The sequence below is a fragment of the Abramis brama genome (assembly GCF_963993115.1).
Source record: "Abramis brama genome assembly, chromosome: 1".
Classification (NCBI taxonomy): Eukaryota; Metazoa; Chordata; class Actinopteri; order Cypriniformes; family Leuciscidae; genus Abramis; species Abramis brama.
Window position 1 is genome coordinate 41,125,906 of NC_139963.1, and position 24,779 is coordinate 41,150,684.

Below are 24,779 nucleotides of genomic sequence, written 5' to 3' on the forward strand. Positions count from 1 at the left end.
TGACAGAGGGTGTCTGACTATAGGTGAAAGAGGTATCTGAGTAGTGGTGTGGCCTGGCCACCGCAGCCGGGTTAAAGGTTAGGGGAACATCATTACTTGGCCTAAACATTAAACTGGGCTGTGCAGTTTCTAGCGAAGCAGATGACCTCGTAACTATGTTGGGCTGGGTAACCTCAGCAGCTGCAGTGACTGAACTGAATGGGGGTTCGGCTACTGAAGCAGGTGAAACAGGGTGAGGCATAATTGATGACACAGGTATCAATTTAACCGGGCAAGGGGTAGAATGACGAGGCATTGATTCTACAGACGACTTAAGAGGATCTGTAACAACGACTATGTGTGGTTTGCTTACCTCTGATACAGTGTCAACAACATGTTCGAACTGTGAATCAGAATCACTAACCTCTTGAGATTCCTGTTTAATAAGTCCACAAACATATTTAGCAACCTCAAGCTCGTTTCGAACCTTTTTAAGACGCCGTCGGGTCTCTACCTGTTTAGCTAGCAACTCTCTTGCCTTAGTGGCTTGTTCCTATACTGCGCTTCTCTAGCCTGAGCATCAAGTCTCTCACACTCTTTATCTACAATGGCGTCCTCTTCGATCTGCTGTTGAAGTTCTTCCAAGTCCAGCGTCTTTAGCCTTTCCTCCAGCATGGCAGCGTGAAGATCAGAGAGTCCATGTTTGGGAGATCTGCGTTGTGCCTTAAGTTTGGATCTGGATGAAGTACTGGAAACCGTATCAGCAGAATTGGATCTAGACGCATGTCTTGACGATCTAGATGGTCTCTGCGAAGACAAATCAGCAGGAAGTGTGTCAGGGTGTAAGGTAGGCGGGAGCTGGATGTCGTAATCGGCCAGATGAACAGGAAGATGTCTCTCTCTTGGAGGACGAGGTCAGACAACGGGCTCAGCTGCAGTGGCATTTTCAGAATCCATCTTGAGGCAAATCCGGCTCGAAGGACCATATACGAGCGCTTGGGACGCTCAAGGGTTCAGGATTAATGCAGTCAAGATGGTGGTGTGTGTGTTTCCGGTAAGAGAAACACTAGAGGGAATCCGGTTCAACTTATTTATTCAAAGGGTATTTGTGAAGTGGCACCAGCAGCTGTTAAATAGGCACAGGCCTCAGGTGTCGGGAATAATCAGGCTCCGCCCCCATACAACTTCATATACAACATACACTTCATATGCACTTTTGGTCTCATGGACTTACAATGGCTGCCGCGTACGTGTGTCTGTTAAGTCCATGAGAGACCGTAGGCCGGGTGTCCAATTTGTCATTTTAATTATTTTTATTGTTTATTGTTGTCTTACAGTTTTTCTCAATTGTTTACACACAAATACTGGTACTTGAGACACAATGACCACAACATGTAACTCATTCACCAACCGCCTGAACCAATTCTGCTAAACTACAAGCACAATTCCTGCTTTACACTCAAATTGCAGTTCTAAAACACACTTTTTTCAAAACACTACACACAATTCTCTGCTTTTGGCACTATTTTCATGCAGAAAATCTCTTGTTTTCACAAGGAACACACTGCCATTCAAATATGCACACGGACTCATCACATGGGCAAACACCCATCACACAGTTTTACAATTAGCAATCAGAGCTTTAGCATAAAAGAGCAACAGGTCAGCTCTTCAATGGAGAAATGGATGCCAACATTGTTTTGTTTTTTTTTGTGTTTTTTTTACTGTAAAGGTGATGATACACAGGGCAACGTTTTGAGCAATGTTGCTGGGCAATGTTGCCGTCAACGGGCAACCAGATGAGACACAGGGCCCACGACCGATCTAAATTATCCAGATAGAAATGTATTGCCCATTTTCAATGGGAAAGTGCCCAAGCAACAATCACTCGGCAAGATTGCCCTGCAACATTGCTCAAAAAGTTGCCCTGTGTATCATCACCTTAACTGTATACAGTCAATTCTTCTGTTGTTTTGTATGTAGACCACTGTATGTCCAACTTTGTGTTGGTTGGGATGTACACTGAGTACATTGTTTTTGTGGGAAAAATAAAATGTATTTGTTACCGTGTATTTGTGTGTTCTGAGTATAAAAACAATATTCTCAAATATTTTACAACACACTTATATATGTACTGTCTGTAGTAAGTGTAACACTGAACAAAAATAAAAGGCCTAAGTCATTATGATGAATGGAGAAGAAGTGTTTTGCATTCATCATAGTGTTTTACATTGAGCACATCAGTGTTCAACTGGTTCTTATAAATGTCTATTCATATGATGGTTTGTGTGTGTCATTTGAAAACAAAATACCATTTTGAGAAGAAATAACATTGTTTCGAATGTAAAGTTTCATTTTGCAGGAGAATTGAGGGGTTTTGCCCATTGTGTGTGTTTTTTTATTTGTGTGTAGAGTTCTGAGAATATGAGGCATGCTTTCAGAAAATGTGTGTAAACAATCGAGAAAAACTGTAATAACCAATAATAACCAATATACAGTAAAATACATCAATAAACAATATGCCAAAATTAAGGCAACGCAAAGACAGTATAAAACAATACACACAAAACCAGTGCAAGCAAGGCGACAGTCAAATATTGCACAGTAAGCAGTCAGTACTGCATGATATTGCACACAATGAAAAGAGAGGTAAGTGCAACAGAATGTAACCCAATTTAAATAATATAGTGTATATTGTTACGACTGGCTCATTTACCGCAACATAAAAGAGGCAAACAACAAATGCTTTAACAATAAACAAATTTATTTACAAACCAAGCAAACAATTATTAAACAATCAAAAGAAAACCGACGTCTAGGGAAAACATTTCATCTTTCATTTAATCTTTTTTCTTACAATTAAAATTGAATTGGGTGAAGAAATCACTATAACTCCAAAAACAGCATTTTTATCCATCATGTGCAACATTGAACAAATACCTCTTTTTATCATTGACCAAATATCCTCAGAACCCAAAGATTTTCTTTGAATTAACACTATGAATAAAGCTTTGCCTGTCCATTTATCTGAGCAGATGCAGGTTTGGTTACAGCACCACCTACTGGTCAGAAACTATACCAGTTTATCCAACACTATCATCTACTGTATCATTTTAAATGTTCATGTGAACTGCTGCACCTGCACAAAACTTTGTTGAATGGTGTGTCTCTTTGACTGCTGGTGTAGATGTTGGTGGTGTGACACTGTGAGTCGAGCTCTGGATTATTAACACAAAGATTGTGGCTTTGAACCTCTGTTGTCTTTTAAGTTTTTGCATTTACATTGTCTATGAAATCAAAATATATGAATAATTTACCAGTGAGAGAATGAGATCATCGATTTTAATTGAAAACCTTTCAGAGCTAATGCTCCCAAATTCCCAATAATTTTATATTAACAGATGTTCTCAAACCAACTCTGACTGTACGGCCACATAGTCCAGTGTTCACTGGAGACTCAGTTACTCTGAGATGTGAGCTGGGTCAGTCATGGGATGGATGGGAGTTTCTCTGGAGTAAAGACTCAAACACTGACTCTCCTGAAGCTGAAACTAAAACAATCAGTCCTTCACACAATAAAAAACAGCACATTTTATTATTTGTATTTATTTTACACACACAAGTTTAACATGTTATTAATGAGTGATGTCTCTATTTCAGTTCCCAGAGCAGTTTTAAGTGTTTCTCCTCAGGAGTGGTTGACTGAAGGAGATCCAGTGACTCTGATCTGTGAGGTTAACGGCTCCTCTACAGGCTGGACATTCAGCTGGTTCACTGAAACTGTCTCATCAGGTCAGTCATAATGTGCTTCATCTGATTTAACTGGTTTTATTGAAGTGAAATATATAATTTAATATGTCTGAAACCAGACACAGACTGGGTATTAAGGACAACACTTCCATGGACACCAAGCAGTGAAACTTTGAGATCCCAATCCCTCATTACCAGTCACTCCTCTGTAACAACATAAGAGCCATTGATCAAACCCTGAATAAAACAACCTAAACACATTGAGTAATCTGAGTTACACCAATGTAAACGAGTGTATTCAGGTTCAAGTTTAGTTAAAAATGTAATTTATATGAATTCTACACATTCTCACTTTATTCAGGGATCAGGAATGATTATGAGCTCCTCTCAGACAGCAGCAGAGGAGCTGGAGGAAAATACACTGTCAGTTCTGCTGATCTAAATCACACAGGAGTTTATGTGTGCACAGCAGAGAGAGATAAAACAGCCGTTTACAGCAACACACAACTACTGTGGGTCACTGGTGAGTTCACAGAGAGTTTAAATGATTGGTTCATCTTTAATAAAAACAATTTCCAAATTATAGCTGTAATTGTCTTGTCAGGTGTTTCTCCTCCAGTGTCTCTGATCATCAGTCCCAGCAGAACTCAACACTTCACATCTGTCTCTCTCTCTCTGAGCTGTGAGGACCAGAGTAACTCTGATGGATGGACAGTGAGAAGATACACAGACATCGGCCGGCTGGAAGATTGTTCATCATTTCTCCAGGGATCACAAACAGGATCTACATGTACAATCAGATCCACTGTCCCATCATACACTGGAGTTTACTGGTGTCAGTCTGAATCTGGAGAGAAATATCATCCTGTTAATATCACTGTACACTGTGAGTCTGTATTTATGGTTTTATTCATTTCACTGACAGTTTACAATCAATACACAGGTTTATTAAACAAGAGCAGGATATACTGTAGTGTGACGTTGAACAACCAGCCAGACCATCATAGCAATACACTAAAAACAGAAACCATGTGGGCAGTGGAAAATATAAAGTTCTTTTTTATTTTGTCTTGTTTTTATTATGTTACCATTTTGTTCATATATTGCATGTCTCCTGTGTTTCTGTAGTTGGTGTGATTCTGGAGAGTCCTGTTCATCCTGTGACTGAAGGAGATCATCTGACTCTACGCTGTTTATATCAATATACAACCCTATCAAACATCAGTGCTGATTTCTATAAAGATGGATCACTCATCCAGAATCAAACTACAGAGATGATCATCCCTACTGTCTCAAAGTCACATGAGGGTTTCTACTACTGCAAACACCCAGAGAGAGGAGAGTCTCCCAAGAGCTGGATCTCAGTCAGAGGTGAGAGTCAATGAAACTGTGAGCTGATTTATTTCTTCATATGCCCTCGTTCAGATATAGTGCATGATAAAGTGTTTGTGTGTCTCTTTTTCAGGCTCTCAATCAGACTCTCAGATCTCTGTCCTCCACATACTCAGTTCTGCACTGGCAGCTTGTCCATATCTGATAGTGACAGTTGTACTGATTTACAAATGCTGCAGAATGAGAGGAAAAACACCTGAGTGATTTATTAGAAGAAATTATTATCATTATTTTTAACTGACCAACAAATCAGTCAAAATAATTATTAATATTATGTGATGTCACATTTGGCTTTGCTCAATGAGGGTTTGATCTTTGTAAAGTTGCTTTAAAAACACTTTTGTTTATCTCTCTGTGACTCTCTGTTTATAAAGTTTTTAATATATTAGCTTACATTTCAGTAGCTTTTCAATCTTTATTTTTTAATTGAAAGTTTAATCTTTTTTATCTTGCCCTGCTTTATGTAATACATTGCTATTCTTTACAATGTAAGGTTTGTGATATATTTGCATGTTTCACATTATAACCACACAAACACACTGTCATTTGTAAGCTATTCCTTATTTTAGTGCAAGTCTCCTGATTTGTATTGCTGCAATATTTCATATTTTATGTTTGTTTACTTTTTTAATGAGTAAATAAAAAATAATAATAAAGAGAGATTCTGGATCGTATGCTTTGTCTTCCAGTGTCACAATAAAAGCAGAAGAATCTTGACCTCTGACTAATGAATCATGTTTTAATCTCTCAATAGTTTGGACTTTTCAGCCTAAAACTACTGTACAGAAATTATTACATTTATATGGAGAGAAAAGAACTATAGTTTTAAACAATACTTGAACATGCTTTTTTTTGTACAGCCAATGATTTCACACGTGATTATTTGAACTCATCCTGTGGTTATTGTTACTGTTGTGTAAAACTGTTGCATACTAATGTTCACATGAGAACTGCTGGTCATGTGGTTTTTAACGCTACTGAAAATGAACACATGGTGTCAAGTGCGGATTATGTGTTTAAAGTTGAGAAACACAAGAATAGTGTTAATAGTGGTGATAAATATTTTAGAAAATGGTGTTACGTTGATGAAATGTGGCTAATATATTTGATTTTAGTAATTGAGAAAACTTGTAATAATGTTAGATATTTATGAAAAACCTTTGACCCAGAGTATGAGCAATGATCGACACTTAGCAAACACCACTAATTCAGATTTGTATGTGTTGAGGGTCATTCTGCATGAAGCACGAATAAAACAAGATCTGAAAACTACTAATGTGAACTTCTCTTCACACCAGTTTATCTTTCTAGCACTTCCTCTTTCACTCTCAGTCCCTCCGTTAAATGAGTCATTCTACAATTTAGATGATTCTATATTCTACAATTATTGATGATAATTGTGTCTTTTCTAATAGTTTTCTTCAGTTTATATTTTATTCATTAAGAAAATGCAGATTATAATCTGACACAAATGTTTTGTGCATCACAGCTGTACAGCAGCTTTAAAAGAAAATAGTGCCATTGTTCAGCTGAAGTTCTCTTTAAAAAGTGTTACAACAATCCCCTTATATGTTTCTGTTTAATAATTGTACAGAATGATCAGTGGAAAAGAAAGACAGATAGAGCTGTGCCGGAGAGTGTTTTAAAAAAGAACTGATGAAGTTTCAAAGAAGGGCCGGTCAGTCAGATCAGTTGCGAAGAAAATGTTGAAATCCAGTGGTGAAGTTTCTGAGCCTCAGTCAGTGAAAACTTTTGTGTTGTCGTATGAAGCCATTTGGCAACTCAAAGCCAAAGAAAGTGAATGTGAAATGTTTCTTGTGCAGTTTCTGGCTCCTCAAGTCTGAACTCCAGGGTTAAATCATTCATCTGTGTGTCTATGTGTGAATATTCTCAATCAGAGTCACAATGGAGACAAACTCACACACACAATGACTGTTTTTTTGTTAGACCTACATGTTCTTTACACACGTACACTGGAGTTGAGTTTATATTAAGCATGATTTTTTTCTAATATAATAATTTACACACATGCACACACTCCTGAGTCAAACAGAAAGTGGATTTGAGTTATGGTCAGTCACAGAGAGAGATTTTTAGGGAATTTTCTTTTGGATTGTTACAATAAACCTATTTTTGAATCATCTTGCATGATGTTTTTGCTTCTTTTTGTTTAATTGTTACATCTTATATTTGTCAGGACAGAAGAATGCAAACAAGTAAAGTTTGTAAACAGGATTTATTGGACACAAGATATTATTCAGCAGAAGAGCAGGTGAGTGGTTGAAGATTAAAGTAGAGCTCTGTTGGCTGGGTTGACTGAATCTCTATGTGGTTTTGGTTGTAGATGATGAAGATCAGGACAGAAGACAGATGAAGGCGGACTGGATCAGAGCTTCGGTAGAAGAACGGCATCAAAGAGGTAAGTATTGTCGAAGGAAGAGTCAGGTAAGTCTTTCGGTGTGGAATGACGAGACCAGACAATGAAGTGCTGTGGGTGTGGAGACTACATGGTGCTGGTGATGTTGACTCCGTGACAATATTGTATTATATTTATATTGACTTATATTTATATTCAATGTGAAAAATGATCATTATTATGAATACTACTTATTGCATAAATATGAATTAGTACCATGAAATTCTCTCAAAATACAAAATATTATTAAACAAAAATATATTTCATTGATTTTACAAAAAAAAAAAAAAAAAAACATTTCAGGTGTTCAGACGCTTTTGACCGTGAACAACAGAAGTGTGATCCCCAAATGAACAATAGCAGAGGGTTAAGTAAATCATACAGTGTGATTAGTGCAGATTGATTCCCAAATGAATGACTCTTATGATCCGATTCTTTTTACTGAATCAAAATTATTGAGCGCAACCATTAAATACGATTCCCAATCAGGAACTGAACCAAGAAAGACACTATGATGCACATGTACTATTGTAATCTTGTATTGCACTTTTGTTTTTGCCATTGATGTGCTTATTGTTGTTGTTGTGTGTTTGTTTGCGTTCATAGCCTGTCTTACAAATTTCAGTTCAGTTTTCCACCACGTGAAAATGTGCAAATGACAATAAGACTTATGACCTTTGGCAAGAACTGAAATGACTGCTGAGGACAGTAAGACAAGAATTATATACTTTATATTCAAAAGTTACTTTCTCAAAAGTACTAACAAAATTGTTATTTGAATCGTACAGAAGCTGAATTCACTAAATTAAGAGGAACAAGCATTAAAGTTGTTACATCCGTTGTCTTGGTGTATGAATATTAAACTTGTCACAGGTATATATCAGTGCCAAAGTTGACTCCTTTATTGTGGTTTGGTTTCTTCTCTTTCAGATCAGTGGCATTAACCAGTGTGGGAGGAACAGCAGCTGTAAACTTATAAAGTTATGAATACATCTATTATTTCAATAAAGATCCATCAAAGTTATGATTCTGTTTCCATTAAACACACAAGAATAAACTTCTAATGGCAAATTGATGCTGTTCACAACATTTCAGTAGGAAACTTGCGTGACATTTTTGAAAATGTGTTACAAGATTATCAACTTCTTAAAAAGGTTTTCTGTAACACATGAGGTACATTTGTATGTATTCTTTAATCTGTCATCATGTATCTAAAGATCTGACAGGAAGTCTTGAGGCTTTAACTCAGTCTGTCTTTAACCGTCAGTCATTATTCAGTCAGTATGGAGCTCAGTCAACTCCCTCTTCTGCTCTGTGAGTATTATTTCCTCTGAAAATAATTGCACTTATTTTATGAATAGGATTGTGTTCCTGGTGGGTTTTTTATTTTTTATTTTCATGCTCTCAGAGCTTCAAATCCAGCTCTAGTTCATAATATATGAGTGAAAGACGAGTTTGAGAGAAGTGTGCAGTTAGTGGTGTTTGTGAAAGAGAAATGCACTCTGTTGTGTTTGGGTCAGTCTGTTTCTTCACTCACTCGGTTTAATGCTTTGTAATGGTGTTTGCTGAATCATTTCTGTTGGTTAGTTTTGTACAGTTTGCTGTCGAGATGCACTAGGTAGATATTCACTTGTTAGTCTTCAGTAGATGTTCGCAGTATGCAGTTAGTAAGAGTTTATGAGTTAATTGTTATTATTGTCACTGTTTTCAGACTCTAGAAAGGTTTTTACAGAAACACTCATCCAGGAGCCACTAGATCTACAAATTAGAAGAAAGACTTAAAGAGAAATTAAACATTTCTGTGTTGTGAAGCTGAGAAACATGCAAGAGTGACATTTTTATGTGTAAAGTAGAAAGTTGATCAGCTCCATGTTCACAGTGTAATAATTGTCAGATTTTCCTGTATTTGGCTGAACTGTCACTTTGGTGGCTTGCCAGTCGATTTCTCTTATACATAAAATAAGTTCTTGTGGAGAGAAGAATTTCCTGAAGGTATCAGAGCAGCACATTCTTCAGCAAAGATGTTAGTCTGTCTTCAGAGAGTCTGAACCCAAATATCTGTCTGTGGGACAGACCTTTATACCTAAAGCTAATTTACACACAGAAGACATCCAAAGACCCCTAAGAGAAACACAGCCAGTTACTTCACGAGAAGAACTTTCCACAAAAAACAAAACAAAAAAACAAACAAAAAAAAACAGGATAATCAAAGGATGAGTTTGATAATCTTTAAAGGAATATTTAAAAAACACAATATTTCATGAGTTTATTTATTTATTTATTTTACTTTGTGTTTTTAGTGCTGATTTCAAACATCCACTCTGGATACACTCAAGGTGAGTGAATTTGATTCATAAATTTCATCACAAATGTGTGATTCTGTTACAAACCAGGCGCCGGATTCACGAAACAATATTAAGAATAAAATTCTTCTTAACTGCTATTTTCTTCTTATTTTCTAACTTAAGAAAAAAAAAAAAGCTAAGAATATTTTGTATTGCCAAAAAATTTTCTTATGAATGTTCTTATCTTTCTTTTTACGATTGTTCTTAAGACAAAATTTGTTTATACTAAAAAGGGTCACGCTTTATTTTAAGGTGTCATTGTTACAGTGTAATTCTATAAGTACTGTGTAATATTAAGCAACTACATGTACTTACTATAGGGTAAGGGTAGGATTAGGGTTTGGTTGAGGGTTAGTTGCATGTAATTATACATAATTTACTGTTATTACTACAGTAAGCACATGCAGTAACATGTAACTACGTCACCTTAAAATAAAGTGTTTAATAATTTAATAATTATCCTATTCATTCCTGAAAATATATATATATATTTTTAAATCATCTTAAATAACTTATTAAAGTCAGGATAACTTCCAACCTGTCTTAAATCCCCAAAGGAAGATTATGAACTTCTTGGAATTTATCTTAAGAACTTTCTTAACTTCTTTTTTAAGAAGATTTTTGTGGATCCGGCCCCATGATGTTTGTGTATGGTAGTGTTTGTTACGTTTATACTCCTCTGCGCACTGTTACTCCTGCTTGCCTCCTTGTAATTAAAAACCTGTTTATATTTGATAACCTCGTCTTCAGTCCGTCTTCCCTCTTCTTCATCTTGTGACACCAGCAATGAAATGAGTGTCATAATTATATACAGCTTTTTAAACAAGTTATATAAATGATTCATGTGTTGTGAGTAACACCAAACCGACGGTTCTGAGGTGTGACAAAAACACCAAAAATCATTCACTCATATGAAAACATTTTTATGCAGAATTTAGAAATATAAAATATATTTTGACATTTGTCTACAGATTTAATAAAAATGATTAGAGTTGCTGGACCTGCAACAAGTCATTTGAACAACAATGACAATTTGTAACCCTTTAGTAACGGATGTGTGTGTCTCTGACTGATGGTGTGGATGTAGGAGGTGTGAAACTGCGTTGAGCTCAGCGCTAACCTAAAGGACGTGGGTTTGAACTCCACATAGGGGGGTCTTTACACCTCTGTTGTCCTTTAACTCTTTGCATTGCGCTGAGTGAATGTTCACCTTGTTTGTTCCAGTAATTGCTTGTTTGTTCCAGTATTACATTGTTTGTGAAATAAAAATGCACCAATGATTTACCAGTGGTAGAATGAGATCTGCTGAAAAACGTTCACACCTCATGCTCACACTGACTTTATATTAACAGATTTTCCCAAACCAACTCTGACTGTACGGCCACAGAGTCCAGTGTTCATTGGAGACTCAGTCACTCTCAGATGTGACATATATGGTGAAGGAGTCACTAGCTGGCGATACAACTGGTATAAAGACGGTTCAACCAGTGTTTTCAGTGAACGACAGGAACACACATTCAGTTCTGTTACTGAGTCTGACGCAGGTAAATACTCCTGTAGTGGGACAGAGACTGGAGGATCACGCAGATCACATCTCAGTGATGAAGTTACACTGACAGTATCAGGTGAGTTTGATCATCTCTTCATAAACACACACAAGTTTAACATTTTATCATGAGCGATTTGCTTCTTCACCTTAAGATATATTTTTAAACCAAAATGATCTCACATGATCTTCAAACCTAGTCTCAAAGTTGGCTTATTTTTGGATTTTTCCAAATTTTTCCATTACCAAATAACACCCTAAAAAGTAGTATTTTTTGTATTAGTCAGATTTTTGTTCTTTTTATTATTTTTATTTAAATTTTTTCAACTATAAGTACTTACAGACTTTAGACATTCTCTCCTACATGTCAACTAACTTTCATTAGAGTATTAGTTGAGTATTAGTAGACTGTTAGTTTAGGGTTAGTAGAATAAGTTGTATGTATAGGCTACTTGCAAAGTTACTTATAGTCAATTGAATGTCTAAAGAGGAGCATCAGAATAAAGTGTTACCAATTATTGATAATACATGATACAAGAGAAACAAAAATTAAAAGCAAGAAATAGTTAAAAATATATATATTTAAAAAAAATTAAGATTCAAGATTCTTTATTGTCACTATAAAAAGGTATAGCGAAATTGAAGCAATCCTTACGGTACCATCACATATAGCTTTGTGCAAACTAACATTTAATTTAAATAAATACAATTTAAGTAGAATAGAAACAATACGATAATAACCAATATACAGGACAATACATCAATAAAATATATGCCATAATCAAGACAACGCAAAGACAATATAAAACAATACACACAAAACCAGTGCAAGCCAGGCGACAGTCAAATATTGCACAGTAAGCAGTCAGTACTGCATGATATTGCACACAATGAAAAGAGAGGTAAGTACGTGCAACAGAATGTAACCCAATTTAAATAATATAGTGTATATTGTTACGGCTGGCTCATTTACCGCAACATAAAACAGGCAAACAACAAATGCTTTAACAATAAACAAATTTATTTACAAACCAAGCGAACAATTATTAAACAATCAAAAGAAAATCGACGTCTAGGGAAAAACGCGTGTGTGGTTACTAAATAAACAATCTCTGGCACTAAAAATAAATATGGGAAAGAAAAGATTTAGGAGCAAAATATGTAGGCTACAAAGAAGAATGAGAGAGAAGTGAGAGAGCCCTCACTTGAAGTCACCCAGGGGTGCGTTTCCCGAAAGCATCGTTGGCCAACTATGGTCGCAAGTTCATCGCAATGTCCATTGAACTCTATTGGTAACGAGGGAACTTGCGACCATAGTTGGCTAACGATGCTTTCGGGAAACGCACCCCAGGTCTTTATACTGACACCTATTATAAATTAATTAGGGATTGAATGCACCTCTTGCCCAACTAACGTCTGCACTGTGTAGAAGAGCCATCGGGGGGAAAACAGGCAGGCAGGTTGCAATATGTATATACACTGAAATATACAGAGTGTGTTGTTAACCTTGTATAGGTTGAGATATAAAATGACCTGTCAGATTGGTGCATTTCTAAGTTTGTGTGTGTGTGTGTGTGTGTGCTGGTAGTGTTCAACTCCGGTATGGCGCTGGGGTAAAATCTGTTTTTTTGTCTATTGATCCGCAATTTGATGGATCTAAAACGTTTACCAGAGGGCAGCAATTCAAACAAATGATGACCCGGATGGAAAGGATCCTTTAAAATGTTTCCTGCTCTTCTGCGACGGCTGCAGTGTAAGGCCGGTGACACACTGGATGCGTGGCGTAAGCGTCTCAGCTGCGTGACGTGTCCGTTTTTATTTCGGCTCCCATGTTTTAACAGGTTAGAGCTTGCACACTGCCTGCGTGACACGCGCGTCTCAGGTGCGGCTTGAGCCACGCGGAAAACGCGTGCATGCTAGAAATAGAACCGACGCCTATTTTTCACGCGACACGCAAGCGTCTTGGAAGCGTTTCCAAGCAAAATTGAATAGGAAAAGATGTTTATATGACATTTTGACACGAATACATATTAATAAATGTCATTTTGATGTTTGAAAGTGTCTAGGGTTTGACATAAATGCAAATATAAATGCAATTTAAAAAAATATTATTGATTTTCAAATACTGCACCTGTCAATACAGAACGAAATATTCTGTAGCCTATATTGCCGTCAACACTGCCGACGTTGTCTTTGCTGCTATATATTTATGTTTAACATGAAGTATAGGCCTTCCACAACTCTATCCCCATATGTCAAATATTTCACCAATGAGGCTTATCATGTCACCTAGCAGCAGCAGCAGCGCCGCGTCAGACACGCTTCTGGTGTGCAAAGACATGGAAAATGCCACGCAGCTGACACGCAACAGAAACGCCACGCTCACGCCACGCAGCCAGTGTGTCACCGGCCTAAAGCTCTTTTAGGGAAGGCAGAGGGCAGTTGATTACTCTCTGGAGAACTTTCTTATCTGCCGCTGAGCTGCTGGCGCACCACATAGAGATGCAGTAGGTTATCACACTCTCGATGGAACAACGATAGAAAGACACTAGCGGCTGCTCTTGTCGGTGGTTCTTTCTGTGAATCCTCAAGAAATAGAGTCGCTGCTGTGCTTTTTTTTTTACTGCTGCTGAGGTGTTTGTGCTCCAGGAGAGATCCTGAGCGATGGTCGTGCCCAAGAATCTGAAGGCTGGAACCCTCTCCACGCAGACCCCGCTAATGTGCAGTGGTGTGTGATTCGTGTTGTGCTTTTGGAAGTCAATGATGATCTCTTTGGTTTTAGAAGCATTCAGGGCCAAGTTATTTACCCCACACCATTCTGTCAGTCTCTGAAATTCATCTCCGTAAGCTGCTTCGTCTCCTCCTGAGATGAGTCCAACTATGGTCCTGTTGCTGACTTCAGACAAGATGGATTGGTGGCTGTTGACAGGGACAGGTTGAAGATCTTTGTGAAGACTGAAGAGAACTGGTCTGCACATTCTCTGATCACCCTTCCCATCACTCCATCTGGGCCTGCAGCCTTCCTTATATTAACAGCTCTGAGCACACTCCTCACCCTGTGTTCCTGTATAATGAATGGGGGTCCATGTCTGTCGGGGGCGGGTGAGGATGGTGTGAACGTCTGCCGGAGTCGTTGTGCGTGAAGTGGTCCTCAATCTCTCTTTTATACTGATTTCGCACCCTTGATGGCTACATACATACATGCATACATATACACTGTAGGGTTGAACAAATTCAAATTTTAAGACAAAATTAAATTTCCTGGCTTTATAACTTCTAATGTTAAGGCCTCAGTATAATTGTGGTTGGGCTTTTTAAAGACATTAGGCTGTGGTGCTGTTTTCAAAACTTTGCATTTGTAAATAAAATATTTTAACATGAGTAGTTATCAACAATGTATTCCAACTTTCACTATATCCCAAGTAATATAATTTTTGTTTTATATTAACCAAGTAAATACCTCAGTCCAAAAAGTTTTAACCAAATTACATTTAAAATGAATTACAATTCATTTGAAAAATTAATGATCAAAAGTTTCAATATTATTATTACAAATTTGGCAAGTGTTTGAATCCGCATTAAATTTTAATCTTAGAAATTCCTTGTCTGGATAAATATCACATCATTTTAAAATGCACTTATTTACATTTAAGTAGAAGGGGAAATAGAAGATATAACTTTTACCATTCTAATCATCAGTAAAATAATACTTCTAATAACTTTCTCACAATTAAAATTGAATTGGGTGAAGAAATCACTATAACTCCAAAAACAGCCCTTTTTATCCATCATGTGCAACATTAAACAAATACCCCTTTTTATCATTGACCAAATATCCTCCAAACCCAAAGATTTTCTTTGAATTAACACTATGAATAAAGCTTTGCCTGTCCATTTATCTGAGCAGATGCAGGTTTGGTTACAGCACCACCTACTGGTCAGAAACTATACCAGTTTATCCAACACTATCATCTACTGTATCATTTTAAATGTTCATGTGAACTGCTGCACCCGCACAAAACTTTGTTGAATGGTGTGTCTCTTTGACTGCTGGTGTAGATGTTGGTGGTGTGACACTGTGAGTCGAGCTCTGGATTATTAACACAAAGATTGTGACTTTGAACCTCTATTGTCTTTTAAGTTTTTGCATTTACATTGTCTATGAAATCAAAATATATGAATAATTTACCAGTGAGAGAATGAGATCATCGGTTGAAAACCTTTCAGAGCTCATGCTCCCAAATTCCCAATCATTTTATATTAACAGATGTTCCCAAACCAACTCTGACTGTACGGCCACAGAGTCCAGTGTTCACTGGAGACTCAGTTACTCTGAGATGTGAGCTGGGTCAGTCATGGGATGGATGGGTGTTTCTCTGGAGTAAAGACTCAAACACTGAATCTCCTGAAGCTGCAACTAAAATAATCAGTCGTGTGAAAGTCTCTGATGGAGGAGAGTACAGATGCAGAGCAAGAAGAGGAGGATATAACACACATTACAGTAAACCAGTAGCAGTGACAATACATGGCAAGTGTTTTTCCTCTCATAATAAACTCTGAAAACAATATATGAAAATTATTTATAAGACAATAAATAAACATAGAGAACAACACTTCAGTTTAACTTGATTTAGTGTTTTGTAACTGTTCGCACAATAAAAAACAGCACATTTTATTATTTGTATTTATTTAATTAATTATCAAATTATTTTCAATGTGTATTGTTGTTGTTCTACAGAAAGACCAAAACCCAAAGTGAACATTAAACCTGATCATCATGTATTCAGAGGAGACTCAGTCACTCTCAGATGTGACATATATGGTGAAGGAGTCACTAGCTGGCGGTACAACTGGTATAAAGACGGTTCAACCAGTGTTTTCAGTGAACGACAGGAACACACATTCAGTTCTGTTACTAAGTCTGATGCAGGTAAATACTCCTGTAATGGGACAGAGACTGAAGGATCACGCTGGTCACAATACAGTAATAAAGTTACACTGACAGTATCAGGTGAGTTTGATCATCTCTTCATAAACACACACAAGTTTAACATGTTATTAATGAGTGCTTTCTTTTCAGAGCGGTTTTACGTGTTTCTCCTCCACATAAGTGGTTGATTATGACACCGAAGTGTTCATATTTTTAGGGGTCAAGCTAATATGTGTGGCTTCCATTTTCTTTGTTCATCTTCGGAACACAAAATAAGATATTTTTGATGAAATTCGAGAGCTTTCTGACCCCTCCAAAAACAGTAACGCAATGACCGCTTTCAAGGCCCAGAAAGGTATAAAAGATATTGTTAAAATAGTCCATGTGACTGTGACCTTAATGTTATGAAGCGACGAGAATACTTTTTGTGTGCAAAAACGAAACAAAAATAATTACTTTATTCAACGATTTCTTCTCATCCGTGTCAGACTCTGACACTGTTCACATAGTAAACACAGTGCAGCGGTCCTACGTCAGAACGTGTCAGCTCCTGTGTGTCAGCATCACAATAATTAGTGAATAATTAATGACAGATTTTTAATTTTGTGGTGTACTATCCCTTTAAGAGCTGTCAGTGGCTCTTCACCTGGACCGACTTCAGATGTTGATGAAAACAGATTTTGGTGGTTTTAGAGTTTGTTTTTCTTCGGTACAGGATAGTGAGTTTTTGTTTGTTTAGTTATACTAGAATAGAGGGAACGCATAGGCAAGTAAGCCGACCCAGAAGATACTTTTGTGTTAGTTATTTTTCTCAGGAGTAAGGAAAGTTTTAAGTTGTAGTTTAGATTACTTAGCTCACTAGTCCTTGTTTAAAATAAGCAAGGAAAATATCAACAAACACAAGTTAAGTAAGGACAGGTGAGCTAACTAATCTAAACTGCAGCTCAGAGATAAAACTTTCCTAACTCCCGAGAAAATAACAAACACAAAAGAACGAACTCACCATCCTGTACAGAAGAAAAACAAACTCTAAAACCACTACTGGTTCCTGAAGGTCCAGGTGAAGTGGCACCAGCAGCTGTTTAATAGGCAGAGGCCTCAGGTGTCGGGAATAATCAGGCTCCGCCCCCATACAACTTCTTATACAACATACACTTCATATGCACTTTTGGTCTCATGGACTTACAATGGCTGCCACGTACGTGTGTCTGTTAAGTCCATGAGAGACCGTAGGCCGGGTGTCCAATTTGTCATTTTAAGTTTCAGAAGGGTGCTCGCGAGCGCCCCCTTTGCGGTCGAAATACGCCCTAGAAGTGAGGTCTCGTAGGAAGACCAAGAGTGCTTAGGGTGACATTTGGGACAGGGCCACACTTATAACTTTGAACCCTTTGAACTAAAAAAACAAGATACTTATCCTGATCTCATTTAAATTTCTGAAATCTCAATAGTTAAATATTGTAAAATATATTAACTTTTTTCTCTTCGCTTCTCTTTTTTTTTTTTTTTTTTGTCAAAATTGGTTCCTTTGATTGTTATACCAAGCCTCTCAAAAGTTATTGCTTGGATTTTTATTTTCACCATTATCATTTTTCAATTTAACCATAATCATATTACACCCTAACAAAGTTATCATATCATAATGTAATTCATCTCTGCAGCTCTTTTTCAAGTAAACTGCTTGAAACTATAAGTTGTCGAGATCGTCTGCTAAAAAACTTTCACTACTCAAGGTTTTTGCCAGTTTTACTGACAGATGTTTCCAAACCAACTCTGACTTTGCAATATTTTGCTTTTATATTGCACAAATAATTTGATGAGACAGAATAAATTACTGTAACAGCTGGAGAGCAACACTTCAATCTAACCTGATTATGTGTTTTACAATACAACTGTTCACACACTAAAACAGCACAATTTATTGTTTTTATTAATTTTATCACATTATTTTTATTGTTTATTGTTGTCTTAATAACCAATAATAACCAATATACAGTAAAATACATCAATAACCAATATGCCAAAATTAAGGCAACGCAAAAACAATATAAAACAATACACACAAAACCAGTGCAAGCCAGGCGACAGTCAAATATTGCACAGTAAGCAGTCAGTACTGCATGATATTGCACACAATGAAAAGAGAGGTAAGTGCAACAGAATGTAACCTAATTTAAATAATATAGTGTATATTGTTACGACTGGCTCATTTACCGCAACATAAAACAGGCAAACAACAAATGCTTTAACAATAAACAAATTTATTTACAAACCAAGCAAACAATTATTAAACAATCAAAAGAAAACCGACGTATAGGGAAAACATTTAATCTTTCATTTAATCTTTTTTCTTACAATTAAAATTTAATTGGGTGAAGAAATCATTATAACTCCAAAAACAGCCTTTTTATCCATCATGTGCAACATTGAACAAATACCTCTTTATATCATTGACCAAATATCCTCCAAACCCAAAGATTTTCTTTGAATTACTACAGCTTTGCCTGTCCATTTATCTGAGCAGATGCAGGTTTGGTTACAGCACCACCTACTGGTCAGAAACTATACCAGTTTATCCAACACTATCATCTACTGTATCATTTTAAATGTTCATGTGAACTGCTGCACCTGCACAAAACTTTGTTGAATGGTGTGTCTCTTTGACTGCTGGTGTAGATGTTGGTGGTGTGATACTGTGAGTCAAGCTCTGGATTATTAACACAAAGATTGTGGCTTTGAACGTCTGTTGTCTTTTAAGTTTTTGCATTGTCCCATAATGTTGACCTTTTTGACCCTGTAATGTTTCTTACATTGTCTATGAAATCAAAATGTATGAATAATTTACCAGTGAGAGAATGAGATCATCGTTTGAAAACGTTTCAGAGCTCATGCTCCCAAATTCCCAATAATTTTATATTAACAGATGTTCTCAAACTAACTCTGACTGTACGGCCACAGAGTCCAGTGTTCACTGGAGACTCAGTTACTCTGAGATGTGAGCTGGATAAAAAAACTGGATGGGAGTTTCTCTGGAGTAAAGACTCAAACACTGAATCTCCTGAAGCTGCAACTAAAACAATCAGTCGTGTGAAAGTCTCTGATGGAGGAGAGTACAGATGCAGAGCAAGAAGAGGAGGATATTACACACATTACAGTAAACCAGTAACAGTGACAATACATGGCAAGTGTTTTTCCTCTCATAATGAACTCTGAAAACACTATATGAAAATTATTTATAAGACACTAAATAAACATAGAGAACAACACTTCAATTTAACTTGATTTAGTGTTTTGTAACTGTTCGCACAATAAAAAACAGCACATATTATTATTTGTATTTATTTAATTAATTATCAAATTATTTTCAATGTGTATTATTGTTGTTCTACAGAAAGACCAAAACCCAGAGTGACCATTAAACCTGATCATCATGTATTCAGAGGAGAGACAGTCACTCTCAGATGTGACATATATGATGGAGGAGTCACTAGCTGGAGGTACAACTGGTATAAAGACGGTTCAACCAGTGTTTTCAGTGAAAGACAGGAACACACATTCGGTTCTGTTACTGAGTCTGACGCAGGTAAATACTCCTGTTATGGGACAGAGACTGGAGGATCACGCAGATCAAACATCAGTGATGAAGTTACACTGACAGTATCAGGTGAGTTTGATCATCTCTTCATAAACACACACAAGTTTAACATGTTATTAATGAGTGATGTCTCTATTTCAGTTCCCAGAGCAGTTTTAAGTGTTTCTCCTCAGGAGTGGTTGACTGAAGGAGATCCAGTGACTCTGATCTGTGAGGTTAACGGCTCCTCTACAGGCTGGACATTCAGCTGGTTCACTGAAACTGCCTCAGGTCAGTCATAATGTGCTTCATCTGAATTAACTGGTTTTATTGAAGTGAAATACAGTGAGGAAAATAAGTATTTGAACACCCTGCTATTTTGCAAGTTCTCCCACTTGGAAATCATGGAGGGGTCTGAAATTGTCATCGTAGGTGCATGTCCACTGTGAGAGACATAATCTAAAAAACAAAATCCAGAAATCACAATATATGATTTTTTAACTATTTATTTGTATGATACAGCTGCAAATAAGTATTTGAACACCTGTCTATCAGCTAGAATTCTGACCCTCAAAGACCTGTTAGTCTGCCTTTAAAATGTCCACCTCCACTCCATTTATTATCCTAAATTAGATGCACCTGTTTGAGGTCGTTAGCTGCATAAAGACACCTGTCCACCCCATACAATCAGTAAGAATCCAACTACTAACATGGCCAAGACCAAAGAGCTGTCCAAAGACACTAGAGACAAAATTGTACACCTCCACAAGGCTGGAAAGGGCTACGGGGAAATTGCCAAGCAGCTTGGTGAAAAAAGGTCCACTGTTGGAGCAATCATTAGAAAATGGAAGAAGCTAAACATGACTGTCAATCTCCCTCGGACTGGGGCTCCATGCAAGATCTCACCTCGTGGGGTCTCAATGATCCTAAGAAAGGTGAGAAATCAGCCCAGAACTACACGGGAGGAGCTGGTCAATGACCTGAAAAGAGCTGGGACCACCGTTTCTAAGGTTACTGTTGGTAATACACTAAGACGTCATGGTTTGAAATCATGCATGGCACGGAAGGTTCCCCTGCTTAAACCAGCACATGTCAAGGCCCGTCTTAAGTTTGCCAATGACCATTTGGATGATCCAGAGGAGTCATGGGAGAAAGTCATGTGGTCAGATAAGACCAAAATAGAACTTTTTGGTCATAATTCCACTAAACGTGTTTGGAGGAAGAAGAATGATGAGTACCATCCCAAGAACACCATCCCTACTGTGAAGCATGGGGGTGGTAACATCATGCTTTGGGGGTGTTTTTCTGCACATGGCACAGGGCGACTGCACTGTATTAAGGAGAGGATGACCGGGGCCATGTATTGCGAGATTTTGGGGAACAACCTCCTTCCCTCAGTTAGAGCATTGAAGATGGGTCGAGGCTGGGTCTTCCAACATGACAATGACCCGAAGCACACAGCCAGGATAACCAAGGAGTGGCTCTGTAAGAAGCATATCAAGGTTCTGGCGTGGCCTAGCCAGTCTCCAGACCTAAACCCAATAGAGAATCTTTGGAGGGATCTCAAACTCTGTGTTTCTCAGCGACAGCCCAGAAACCTGACTGATCTAGAGAAGATCTGTGTGGAGGAATGGGCCAAAATCCCTCCTGCAGTGTGTGCAAACCTGGTGAAAAACTACAGGAAACGTTTGACCTCTGTAATTGCAAACAAAGGCTACTGTACCAAATATTAACATTGATTTTCTCAGGTGTTCAAATACTTATTTGCAGCTGTATCATACAAATAAATAGTTAAAAAATCATACATTGTGATTTCTGGATTTTTTTTTTTAGATTATGTCTCTCACAGTGGACATGCACCTACGATGACAATTTCAGACCCCTCCATGATTTCTAAGTGGGAGAACTTGCAAAATAGCAGGGTGTTCAAATACTTATTTTCCTCACTGTATGTCATTTAATATGTCTGAAACCAGACACAGACTGGGTATTAAGGGCAACACTTCCATGGACACCAAGCAGTGAAACCTACTTTGAGATCCCAATCCCTCATTACAGTCACTCCTCTGTAACAACATAAGAGCCATTGATCAAACCCTGATTAAAACAACCTAAACACAATGAGTAATTTGAGTTACACCAATGTAAACCAGTGTATTCAGGTTCAAGTTTAGTTAAAAATGTAATTTATAAGGGCCAGATTAGATAGTAGTTCCTTAAAGTGAAATCTACACATTCTCACTTCATACAGGGAGCAGGAATGATCATGAGCTCCTCTCAGACAGCAGCAGAGGAGCTGGAGGAAAATACACCGTCAGTTCTGCTGATCTAAATCACACAGGAGTTTATGTGTGCAGAGCAGAGAGAGATAAAACAGCCGTTTACACAACATACAGCAACACACAACCACTGTGGGTCACTGGTGAGTTCACAGAGAGTTTAAATGATTGGTTCATCTTTAGAAAATTTCCAAATTATAGCTGTAATTGTCTTGTCAGGCGTTTCTCCTCCAGTGTCTCTGATCATCAGTCCCAGCAGAACTCAACACTTCACATCTGTCTCTCTCTCTCTGAGCTGTGAGGACCAGAGTAACTCTGATGGATGGACAGTGAGAAGATACACAGACAGCGGACGGCTGGAAGATTGTTCATCATCAGTGTGGGAATCACAAACAGGATCTACATGTACAATCAGATACACCAGCACATCAGACACTGGAGTTTACTGGTGTCAGTCTGAATCTGGAGAGAAATATCATCCTGTTAATATCACTGTACACTGTGAGTCTGTGTTTCTGTTTTTATTCATTTCACTGACAGTTTACAATCAATACACAGGTTTATTAAACAAGAGCAGAATATACTGTAGTGTGACGTTGACCAGTAAACAACCAGCCAGACCATCATAGCAATACACTAAAAACAGAAACCATGTGGGCAGTGGAAAATATAAAGTTCTTTTTTATTTTGTCTTGTTTTTATTATGTTACAATTTTGTTCAAATATTGCATGTCTCCTGTGTTTCTGTAGTTGGTGTGATTCTGGAGAGTCCTGTTCATCCTGTTACTGAAGGAGATAATCTGACTCTACGCTGTTTATATCATTATACAACCCTATCAAACCTCAGAGCTGATTTCTATAAAGATGGATCACTCATCCAGAATCAAACTACAGAGATGATCATCCCGACTGTCTCAAAGTCACATGAGGGTTTCTACTACTGCAAACACCCAGAGAGAGGAGAGTCTCCCAAGAGCTGGATCTCAGTCAGAGGTGAGAGTAAGAACTACAATCACAGTTGAAATGTTCCTGTACAATTTACATGTAGATGTAAAATATATATGCATCTCAGTTTCTCCAGCCTCCAGATCTAATGGCCTCAATCTCGTGATAATTGGAGTGACTGCAGGATTGACTGTTGCAGTTTTGATTATTGTCTTCATTGTCCTCCTGTGGCGCTACAGAAACAACAAAGGTTCATCATCTGACATATTAAAACTCAGTGACAGATTCTCAGACACTAGCTTTGTTCATAAAAGATATATATATATATATATATATATATATATATATATATATATATATATATATATATATATATATATATTAGGGCTGTCACGATATGATATCGCGATTATCGTGTCCAAAATAAAAGTTTGTATTTACATACAATGTGTGTGTGTACTGTTTAATTATTTTATATATATATAAATACACACACATGCTTGTATATATTTAAGAAATATTTGCATGTATATACTGTTTATAGATATATATATTATTTATATTATATAAATATAAATATATATATTTTTTAAATATATACATGCACGTATGTGTATTTAAATATACAAAATAATTATAATCCACCATCATTTGTTACTTCAATACTGAAAAGTATTGATAAATATTTATGTAATCTATATTGAAACCATTGAAACTCATTGAAACAGCGAGTCCTCCATCTTGTCCACTAGTTTGATATGCAGAGTTACATGTGTAAAACTCTCCAAATTAGTCATTTATCAGGTTTCATTTTCTGCCTATGAAGACAGCAGGCAGTGAGGCAAATTAATGTTTTGGACACAATCAAATAATGTGAAAAATAAATAAAAACTAAACACTTTGCCCTTCTTAAACATGTATACATGAAAGAGATTATGCACAAATATTTTGTGTCTGACTAGGTGTAAGATCTGAGTCTCCGTCTCCTGTCAGTCAACAGCAGAACATCAGTCAGAAATCAGAGCAGAACCAGAGTGAAGCCGGATACACGACACTGCTGTCTGGTCAGTCTTTACTCATTACCCATTAAGACATACATCTTTACAAGCTGAGATAAAAGACTCTTAGGTGTAACTTTTAACTAACAGGACATATTTCACAACTAGATAATATTTCACTCTTCTAAAGTTTAAGAGGATATTTTGGGTCTTATATACATATATTGAACTTGTCATTTGGTTTTATTTGACCAAAAACTGCATAACAAAATATAATTTATTTTCTGTATGAAATATTATGTCTATTGCTTTATTTATTTATTTATTTTTTGTGTCAGCATGAAATAGTATTTTTCTGTGGAACTGAATTTATAAGATTTCATATATAAGATAATACTACTTTAAAAATGTATGTATTATTGAAAATTAATTAATGTATTAATTTATTACAGGAACTTCACATATTTATGACTCTGTTGATACAAATACTAATAAAGACATAAGCACAGGTAATTAATGATGTCAAGGTATTTTATGTCATTATGATGAGGTCAATATTCTTTTCTAAATAAATTGGAAATCAAATCCATCTTTTTTTTTTGTATCACTGTCATTTTTTAGAGCAAAT

General features: G+C 36.9%; 2 protein-coding genes across 2 annotated transcripts in view; both read left to right on the plus strand.

Moving 5' to 3' along the window:
* Nucleotides 1-24,779, plus strand: part of LOC311081249 (uncharacterized protein) — a 228,645-nt gene that overhangs the window by 202,469 nt on the left and 1,397 nt on the right. The window contains 7 exon segments of the mRNA XM_084111695.1: nt 3,640-3,771; nt 22,181-22,351; nt 22,428-22,709; nt 22,959-23,207; nt 23,281-23,403; nt 24,116-24,217; nt 24,604-24,660. Coding sequence (XP_083967821.1) covers nt 3,640-3,771; nt 22,181-22,351; nt 22,428-22,709; nt 22,959-23,207; nt 23,281-23,403; nt 24,116-24,217; nt 24,604-24,660 — 1,116 coding nt within the window.
* LOC311097375 (natural cytotoxicity triggering receptor 1-like) lies at nt 8,627-15,988 on the plus strand (the record flags this gene model as incomplete). The annotated part of the gene is made up of 4 exons (XM_084136996.1): nt 8,627-8,851; nt 9,838-9,873; nt 11,235-11,507; nt 15,696-15,988. Exons 1-4 carry the CDS (start codon nt 8,821-8,823, stop codon nt 15,986-15,988), a joined length of 633 nt encoding a protein of 210 aa, XP_083993122.1. The 5' UTR covers nt 8,627-8,820.